The sequence below is a fragment of the Nerophis ophidion genome, linkage group LG02, assembly GCF_033978795.1.
Source record: "Nerophis ophidion isolate RoL-2023_Sa linkage group LG02, RoL_Noph_v1.0, whole genome shotgun sequence".
Taxonomy (NCBI): Eukaryota; Metazoa; Chordata; class Actinopteri; order Syngnathiformes; family Syngnathidae; genus Nerophis; species Nerophis ophidion.
Window position 1 is genome coordinate 75,105,166 of NC_084612.1, and position 11,021 is coordinate 75,116,186.

General features: G+C 38.0%; 1 protein-coding gene across 1 annotated transcript in view; it reads right to left on the reverse strand.

Annotated features, from left to right (window-relative positions):
* LOC133548262 (sarcolemmal membrane-associated protein-like) overlaps nucleotides 1–10,424 on the reverse strand; it is a 60,549-nt gene extending 50,125 nt beyond the window's left edge. The window contains exon 1 of the mRNA XM_061893579.1: nucleotides 10,333–10,424. Within this exon, the coding sequence (XP_061749563.1) occupies nucleotides 10,333–10,355 (23 nt within the window). The 5' untranslated portion in view covers nucleotides 10,356–10,424. The remainder of the gene's footprint in view (nucleotides 1–10,332) is intronic.
* Between the last annotated feature and the right edge of the window lie 597 nt (nucleotides 10,425–11,021).

Sequence of the window (11,021 nt, forward strand, 5' to 3'; positions counted from 1 at the left end):
GCTGTCCTCGTATAATCGTAGATTCAGGCAAGGTGAGTACCTGCTGAGTGCCCTGGTGTACAGCAGGTGTGTTGGAAGGCATGCATCACATCTTCAAATATTAGTGAAAAATGATTGTGTGCAGACAAAAGAGCTGTTCGAGTGTACTCAGGATTTCAGCTTCATACAGAGCCGAGGACCTCACTGAGCTATCCCATCTCTGCCGTGTTCATTTGTTCATCCGTGTGGTTTAGATCCCTCTTTTGTTCACTTCAATGAACCTTTGCTCTGATGACTGCTCTGCACACTCTTGGCATTCTCTCCATAAACTTCAAGAGGTAGTCACCTGAAATGGTTTTCCAACTGTCTTGAAGGAGTCATCTCATCGAGAGAATACCAAGAGTGTGCAAAACAGTAAACAGAGCAAAGTGTGGCTATTTTGAAGAAACTAGAATATAAAACATGTTTTCAGTTATTTCACCTTTCTTTGTTAAGTACATAACTCCACGTGTTCATTCATAGTTTGATGTGACAATCTACAATGTAAATAGTCATGAAAATAAAGAAAACTGATCGAATGAGAAAGTGTCCAAACATTTGGCCTGACAAATCGGTGACAAAGGCTCTCCTTTGTCACCGATTCTGTTCATAACTTTTATGGACAGAATTTCTAGGCGCAGTCAAGGCCTTGAGGGGTTCCGGTTTGGTGACCGCAGGATTAGGTCTCTGCTTTTTGCAGATGATGTGGTCCTGATGGCTTCATCTGACCGGGATCTTCAGCTCTCGCTGGATCGGTTCGCAGCAGAGTGTGAAGCGACCGGAATGAGAATCAGCACCTCCAAGTCCGAGTCCATGGTTCTCGCCCGGAAAAGGGTGGAGTGCCATCTCCGGGTTGGGGAGGAGACCCTGCCCCAAGTGGAGGAGTTCAAGTACTTAGGAGTCTTGTTCACGAGTGAGGGAAGAGTGGTTGGCGAGATGGACAGGCGGATCGGTGCGGCGTCTTCAGTAATGCGGACGTTGTACCGATCCGTTGTGGTGAAGAAGGAGCTGAGCCGGAAGGCAAAGCTCTCCATTTACCGGTCGATCTACGTTCCCATCCTCACCTATGGTCATGAGCTTTGGGTCATGACCGAAAGGATAAGATCACGGGTACAAGCGGCCCAAATGAGTTTCCTCCGCCGGGTGGCGGGTCTCTCCCTTAGAGATAGGGTGAGAAGCTCTGCCATCCGGGAGGAACTCAAAAGTAAAGCCGCTGCTCCTTCACATGGAAAGGAGCCAGATGAGGTGGTTCGGGCATCTGGTCAGGATGCCACCCGAACGCCTCCCTAGGGAGGTGTTTAGGGCACGTCCAACCGGTAGGACACCACAGGGAAGACCCAGGACACGTTGGGAAGACTATGTCTCCCGGCTGGCCTGGGAACGCCTCGGGATCCCCCGGGAAGAGCTAGACGAAGTGGCTGGGGAGAGGCAAGTCTGGGTTTCCCTGCTTAGGCTGTTGCCCCCGCGACATGACCTCGGATAAGCGGAAGATGATGGCATTTGGCCTGAAATGTACATATATTGGATGTATTTATTTTATTTTACTAGTTGCGGGAACAGCATTTGATGTATTTGTGTTTACTTCTGTCATTCGTATGTCTGTAAAAACCCTATAAGCAAATGTTTAAAAAATAAATAAATAAATAACTCATATGCGATTACAACGTGGGTGTCTTGCTGCAATGTGGGGGAGACGGGCACCAAAAGTGGATGACGGTAAAGACAAAGCAGAGTTTTAGGACAAAGGTGAATGTGTTAATGTGTAACAGGGAACTAGCAGGAGACAGCAGAACTATGACAAAATCAAACAAACCACTCGCTGCAAATCTAACAACTACGGGAGTAACGATTCATCTATATTTTGATATATGGATTTATATGTGCTCGGCAAGTTTGCCTTCCGATAAAAAGGTATCGGTCAGGCTGACTATGTTTGACTATGTTTTGTTGTTTTCCTCTGCATTTGTCTTTGTTTCCTCTGTGTGTGTGGTGTTTCCTGTCAGCGCTCTTATTTTGTAGGTTTCCTGTCTTTCTCCCTGAGTGCTGTGTCCCCTCAGCTGCGGCTGATTGGCACCTTGCCACACCTGGTGTCAATCAGCCCGCTCCTATTTAGACCTGTTTTCTCCTCAAGCCTGTGCTGGATTATTGTCATGTATTGTCGCTCCTGTCGTGTCGTGTCAGCGTAGCGGTAAGCTATATTTGGTAGTATCTTACGGTCTTTTGTTCCCTGCTTCCAGTTTTGTTTGTTCATAGCCTAGTTTGTTATCCACCTCGTGTGCGCTTTTTGTTTGTACCCTTTGTTTGGTTTTGTTTTAGTGTGTAAATTAAAACCATGTTTTCTTACTCAATGCCTGCCTCCTTTTCTGCATCTTGGGATTCGTCACAAACTGACAGTATCAATCTAAGATTGTTTTAAAAGGGAATCAATTGAGTTTATCGACACTAGAAAAATCAAAACACTGGATTATTATTATTATTATTAAATGGCGGATAGCTACAATGATTAAAAAAGGTCACAACAAAAGGCCACAGGACAGCATCATTAATTACAACACAATAACTTTCAGCTACAGCACGATTGCAAAAGCCACAACAAATACAAATGACACAACACAATAATTTAAAGCCGCAACACATATTTAAGCCAGAAAAGACGCGACAGACACAAGGCCAGTGACAGTGGAGCAAGACACGACAACATGAAGTGTGACACTACAACAGCCAAAGAAGTCAATTGACCAGAAAAAAGACTGGAAGTCTCTGCAGAAAGTGCTGAGGACGGCGGAAAAGATCATCAGGACTCCTCTTCCCTATCCTGGAGATCGCAAAAAGACGCTGCCTGACCAGGGCTCAGAAAATCTGCAGAGGCTCCTCCCACCCCCACCAAGGACTGTTTGCACTGCTGGACTCTAGAAAGAGGTTCTGCAGCCTCTGTAGTAGAACCTCCAGGTTCTGTAACAGCTTCTTCCCTCAGGCCATAAGACTCTTGAACGCATCAAAATAATCGCCTAAATCCCCCCCCAAAAAACAAGACAATACAACATACATCCATAAACGTGGATGCATGTGCAAAAGAGCAATATAATTATCTGTACTGTAATCTATTTATTTATATCTGCACCTTATTGCTCTTTTAATCTGCACTACCATGAGCTAATGCAAAAAAATGGTGTTCTTATCTGTATTGTAAAGTTCAAATTTGAATGACAATAAAAGGAAGTCTAAGTAAAAGTCAAGAGTTCATTCAAAAAAGATGTGAAGGCATTGGACATTAATAGTGGTTCACTTGCTTGTTTGCATCCAAAATTCACTCATACATAATTCCCTTACAAGAAAATATAGGGAACTTCCCGTACCCTGTATTTATTTCACGGTCACACTGCTTGATTTTTTTCCGTTAAAAGTTATTTCAGCTAACTGACTCGTTTCAAAACGTATCGATTTAAAAAAAATAAAATATATAATTTCTTAATTGTATCTGCAACAACAAATTTTTAATTGAATTGTTTAAACAATGGGTGCCCATTAGGTTGATCGCGGCAGGTTGTGTCCGTCGATCGCCAGCCAGGCACTAAAAAGAAAATAGGCCTAACAATCAGCGATCATCAATATGGCGTCACTTGATTTTTTTCAACAGACTCTTACGCCGTACCTGCCGTCAAAAGCCTAAAAAAGGCCGACCGCACAGTTCCTGTCTTCACAACAAAAGGTAATGCTGCATCCTGCCTGCGCTAACAAAATAAGAGTCTCAGAAAGACAGAGCACGCAAGCTTGCAGGCTATGGGGTTTGTTGTCAATGTATTTCTCCTAAAGGATACAAGTTTGGTAGCTGGACGGATAAGTTGCCAAAAAACAACCTCTTTCATGTGGTATTGGACAGAAAGGAGGACTTTTTTCTCCTCCACAATGTAAATGCAAAAATGTGGGAGTTATCAGCTCAACTGTGAATCTTGTCTGAATCCAATCTATTTATATTCTTCTCTTCATGAAATAAATTAATCTATGTGTAAAGCATGCTATTGTATATTCATTTTCATTTAACAAAAAACTTTTTATATATATATATATATATATATATATATATATATATATATATATATATATATATATATATATACCTATATATTAGGGATGCACCGAAATGAAAATTTGTGGCCGAAGCCGAATAAAATGTAAACGCTTGGCCGAAGGCCGAATAATGAATGCAGTTTTTCATAATTTTTTTTATATTGCATAAATAGCCTAGAAAAATATTTAGACATGTTTTTCAAATAAAGTAATTTTTTATTGAATATGGGCATCTTTTTAATATTCCAGTAGCCTTTGCTTTTCAAAAAAACCACAAAGTTTTTCATTTATATTAGGCCTTCAAACAAAACAGGCATTCCAAAAAAAAAAAAAAATACATTAAAGTGGATAAACCCACAACAAATGAATTATTGTCCTTTTGGCAAAAGTCTGCTTAGCCACAGTAGATATGCCAATAATGTAAACAGAAGGCTCAAGTAAATCTCAATTAAGTGTGTGCTTGTAACCTCATACACTTATACAGGTAGCCTACACAACAGGCTAATAATGTAAACAGAGGCCCCACTAAATCTCAATAAGTGTGTGCTTGTAACCTCATACACTTATACAGGTACACAACATATCCCAACGTCACCGCGTCACTGCACGTTGGTTGATTGCGTCACTGCGTCAAAAAATTGCATGTGATTGGTGAAACGCAAGCATGCGTAGTTCCTACTTTGAATGCATGTCTAACAAAATCAAAACAAACAAAGCGTGCATTAACAGATCGATAAAAAAAAAGTAGCGAGTAGCGACCTGATTGTAGATCAATGGAGCGGAGTAAAAGTAGCGTTTCTTCTCTATAAATATACTCAAGTAAAAGTAAAAGTATGTTGCATAAAAACTACTCTTAGAAGTACAATTTATCCCAAAAGTTACTCAAGTAGATGTAACGGAGTAAATGTAGCGCATTACTACCCACCTCTGAGTATATATACAAGACTATTAAGAAAATAACCAGAAGAAACATTTTTGGATGTCACTTTGATCAAATATATTGGCATCTTTGAGATAAAACATACTTATATGCTCCATGTCCATTGACAGTTAATATTTCAAACAATAATTGTAATTTCTGAACACAATCCAGAACCATAATCAGATCACCTCAGTTCTGTTTAGCAAGTGGTCAGTTACTCAAAGTATTGGGTCTGCTTGTGGATGGAAAAGATGTTACCTGAATGGTTTTCCTGCTGTCAAAACACGAGCTGACACAGAACAAAGTTCAATCTTTCCCTTTCTTGCCCGGCTGAAATTCTCACTTGACTTCCTTCCCAGATTTCAGGCTGCTCCCTGTTGACAGGTGGTTCACGTCATGGCAAAGCGTCTTTCTTCACACCTTGGCTGTTCCTCTCCTAGCAGCTGAACTAATACCTTAGTGACTAATAGTGGCTGCCTCTGCACTAACTATTGCTGCGTGACACACAGGTGCACCAATATCATTTGTCAGGTGTCACATGAGGGGGGGTGTAGCTCAAGCAGACTCAATCAGTTCTCAAAAGCTCCACCCACCTGGGAGAGGAGCTGTAAAAAATCAAGCTGTCAACCACAAGAGGTATTGCAGGAGGTCACCACGCTGATAAGAGGGGAAAAAAGGCATTGCTGTGGCAAACAAGAGCGCATGGAAAAGTATTTTAGTGGGAAGTACCGTATTTTTTTTAACTATACGGCACACTTAAAATCGTTTTATTTTTTCAAAACTCGACAGTGCGCCTTATAACTTAGTACAGAATAATTTTGGTTGTGCTTACCGACCTCGAAGCTATTTTGTTTGGTACATGGTGAGATGATAAGTGTGACCACTAGATGGCACTCAAACATAAGAGATATGTGTAAACTGCAATATGACTCAAGTAAACAACACCAACCTGTTCTATGTTCCACTGAAAATATAGAACTTTACACACAGTTCTCAAAAATCTATCAAAATGTTTCAATACGACTTTGGTAAGCTATGAAGTTGCTGTGCTTCAACAAAGGAGTATTATTTTGGTGTTTGTATAAGGTAAGACATTATCTGTCATTTTGTTTCGCAACATAATTCAAAAGCAACTTTTCTTATCTTCTGGCACCTGCTGATGTGTATTTGGGATCTGCATACGTCCTGAAAATTTGTGTGAGTCCTTGAGTCTTAAAGTTCTTACTTATATCTGTCAGTAAACTCGCCATGAAAGCGCTAAAACATACCGGTGTAGTGAGTTTACATTATTCACCTGAGGAACTTTAGTTATTAGAGGGTTCCGTTGTTCCATTTCCAGCGTTGTTGCACTAGTGAACCACGGATGAGGAGATGCTGCTTCGTTATTGATTGAGGTAAAGTCTGAATGTCGTTAAAACAGCTAGCTCCATCTTTTGACACTTCTTACACTCCCGTCCTTGCACGCTACACCGCTAGAACAAAGATGACGGGGAGAATACGCTGCCGAAGGTGAGCCACATAAATAAGACCGCTCACAAAACGGCACATCCTGAAGCGACTGTCAGGAAGCGGCTTGAAGGTAATCTGTAAAACATTATCTTTGCAACATTTTGACCATTACATGTTATGTAGACCGGGGACCGGTACCGGTCTGTGAGGCATTTGCTACCGGGCTGTAGAGAAACATGAAATAACTTTTAAAGGACTGCAATTTGATGCATATGAAAAAGTGCAATATATTTATCTGTACAGTAATCTATTGATTTGAATCTGCACACTATTGCTTTTATCCTGCACTACAACGAGCTAATGCAACGAAATTTCCTTTTTATCGGTACAGTAAGCAGTGGTTCCCAACCACCGGTCCGGGGACCGGTACCGGCCCGTGACGCACATGCTACCGGGCCGCAGAAAAACATTAAATCATTTATAAACTGCATTTTCTCTGACTTAACTTTCGCCTGTCCAAGTTGATCAATAAGCTAGTTTATAGATGTACAATAACACTCCTCATAGAATATTGCCATTTGTTATAGCTTTATGACATGATACAATGCACATTAATCAAATATAAAAGTGACATATTGTAGCCAAAGGAAGATTTCCATTTGCATCTCATTGCAAAGAAACAAGCCCAGGGCTCCCACTAATTCAGCGTTATAGTGAGTTGTATTTTTCATGCATTTTTATCTGGCACAAGTGGAAAGCCAGTCCCTGGAAATAATGCCTACATTAAACCGGTCCGTGTTGCAAAAATGTTTGGGGACCACCGATGTAGACCACAAGAAACTGTTTTCCATTTTAAAAAAAATTAATAAATAAATTAATAAATAAATTATATATATATATATATATATATATATATATATATATATATATATATATATATATATATATATATATATATATATATATATATATCAGTGGTTCTTAACCTTGTTGGAGGTACCGAACCCCACCAGTTTAATATGCGCATTCACCGAACCCCCATTTTTTTTTCAAATTCAAGGCAAAGTTATCGTATTTTTCGGAGTATAAGTCGCTCCGGAGTATAAGTCGTACCTGCCAAAAATGCATAATAAAGAAGGGAAAAACATATATAAGTCACATTTTTGGGGGAAATGTATTTGATAAAACCCAACAACAAGAATAAACGTTTGAAAGGCAATTTAAAATACTTTAGGAATAGTGAACAACAGGCTGAATAAGTGTACGTTATATGAGGCATAAATAACCAACTGAGAAGGTGCCTGCTATGTTAACCTAACATATTATGGTAAGAGTCATTCAAATAACTATAACATATAGAACATGCAATACCTTTACCAAACTATCTGTCACTCCTAATCCATAAATCCCATGACATCTTATACGTCTAGTCTCTTACATGAATGAGCTAAATAATTTTATTTGATATTTTACGGTAATGTGTTAATAATTTCACACATAAGTCGCTCCTGAGTATAAGTCGCACCCCCGGCCAAACTATGAAAGAAACTGTGACTTATATTCCGAAAAATATGGTATATGTTTTTGGTAACAATTTAGTATGGGGAACATATTCTAAGTAACAAAGACTCAATTTAGAGTTTTTTTGGACACTGAGAACATATTTTTTTTAGAGTTATTTGGTTAGGGTAATGATAAACCCATGCCGAATAAGGCATTAATAAATACTTAATAATGACTAGTTAAGAGCCAATATGTTACTAATTTGCATTTTAATAAGCAACTAATTGATGGTGAATATGTGTTCCTCATACTAAAGTGTTACCATGTTGTTTTACTGGTGCACAAAATGAACCGTACATGAACATCACCTTGTTCAAACAATAAAACCAACACAGTGCATAAACTCACAACAAATTACACACCTGCAGATCAGTCTGTCTTCTGCTATTGCTGTATCTGTAATACGCCGATAGGGAGAAGTTTTTATTTACACGATGAGTCGGGTGTGTTTTGACCTCCGCCGAACCCCTAAGCCCGACTCATCGAACCCAGGTTAAGAACCACTGATATAGATATATTATATATATATATACATACATATACATATATATATACACACACATACATACATATACACATACATACATGATATATATACACATACATTATATACATATATATATACATATATATATATACATATATACACACACACATACATATATATATACACACACATGTGTGTGTGTGTATATATATATGTATGTGTGTATATATATATGTATGTGTGTATATATATATATATATATATATATATATATATATATATATATATACAGTATATATATATGTATGTGTGTATATATATATATATATATATATATATATAAATATATATATATATATATATATATATATATATATATATATATATATATATATATATGTATATATATATATATATATATATATATATATATATATATATATATGTATGTGTGTATATATATATATATATATATATATATATATATGTATGTGTGTATATATATATATATATATATATATATATATATATATATATATATATATATATGACCCCTTTAAGGCGTCCTATAATCCGGTGTGCCTTTTGTATGTAAATACACCTGACCAGACCCGCTATTCGGCAGTGCGCCTTATAATCCGGTGGATCCGATTTTCGGAAAATTTTGTGTGGTTGTTGTCATGGTCATATCATATTCTCCCTTGTCTCCCAGCTACTTCCCAGGGCAGGGACGAGTGTCCTCAGATTGTCTTAATCCAGTCCCCTTTAAATAACGGTTTACACTGCAATCAATTCAGTTCTCATTAGGGGTGTGGGGAAAAAAATCGATTCGAATTTGAATCGCCATTCTCACCTTGTGCGATTCAGAATCTATTCTTATTTTTAATTTTTTTTATTTTTTTTTATCAATCCAATAAAACAATACACAGCAAAACCATAACAATGCAATCCAATTCCAAAAGCAAACCTGAGCCAGCAACACTCAGAACTGCAATAAACAGAGCAATTGAGGAGACACAAACACCACACAGAACAAACCAAAAGTAGTGAAACAAAAATGAATATTATCAACAACCGTATCAATTTTAGTTATAATTTCAGCATAGCAGTGATTAAAAATCACTCATTTACATTATCATTAGACATTTATAAAAAAAAATATATATATATATATATATGTAGGTTTCTCATAGTCATCATTGTCACTGTCACAGACGTCCCACTGGGGTGAGTTTTCCTTGCCCTTATGTGGGCTCTACTGAGGATGTCATTGTGGTTTGTGCAGCCCTTTGAGACACTAGTGATTTAGGGCTATATAAATAAACATTGATTGATGATTGATTGATATATATATATATATATAGATATATATATATATATATATATATATATATATATGACCCCTTTAATGCGCCCTATAATCTGGTGTGCCATTAGTATGAAAATACACCTGACCAGACCCGCTCATCAACAGTCCGCCTTATAATCCGGTGCATCCTCTGGTCCGGAAAGTATGGTACATAATAGTGTGGTTGTTGTCATGGTCAAGCCTTGTGCAAAACAATGGCAGATGGTCATATTCTCCCTTGTCTCCCAGCTACTTCCCAGGGCAGGGACGAGTGTCCTCAGATTGTCTTAATCCAGTTCCCTTTAATTCAACGGTTTACACTGCAATCAATTCAGTTCTAATGACATTATCCAGATGTGCCAGTTTGCAGGTGGGTGTTAGGTGCTTTTTCTCCAGCAACGTATGTGACTTGTTAACATGAGTTTTATATACCAAGTGCAAGGTGTGCCAATTACAAGCGGTGAGGTGAGCACTTACTCGCTTCGTCTGCGTGCCTCCATCCCATCGGGCAGGAAGAGTTTGATTGTTGACACGATGCAGCCATGTGTGACTGGGGACACAGAACAGCAACAAACATGTTACTACTTTACAGTAACTTACCATGTTGCTTGTTACAGTGGACATCTTCCTGTCTGATTCCTAGTGATGGGCGATATGGCCTATAATCTATCATGTCATATATATTGCAGCCTCCTGCTATAAAGATATGTAGCATATTTTTCGGACTTTAAAACACAGTTTTTTTCATAGTTTGGCCGGGGGTGCGACTTATACTTGGAGCGACTTATGTGTGAAATTATTAACACATTACCGTAAAATATCAAATAATATTATTTAGCTCATTCACGTAAGAGACTAGACGTATAAGATTTCATGGGATTTATGGATTAGGAGTGAGAGATAGTTTGGTAAAGGTATAGCATGTTCTATATGTTATAGTTATTTGAATGACTCTTACCATAATATGTTAGGTTAACATAGCAGTTGGTTATTTATGCCTCATATAACCTACACTTATTCAGCCTGTTGTTCACTATTCTTTATTTATTTTAAATTGCCTTTCAAATGTCTATTCTTGGTGTTGGGTTTTATCCAAAAAAATTCCCACAAAAATGCGACTTATACTCCAGTGCGACTTATATATGTTTTTTTCCTTCTTTATTATG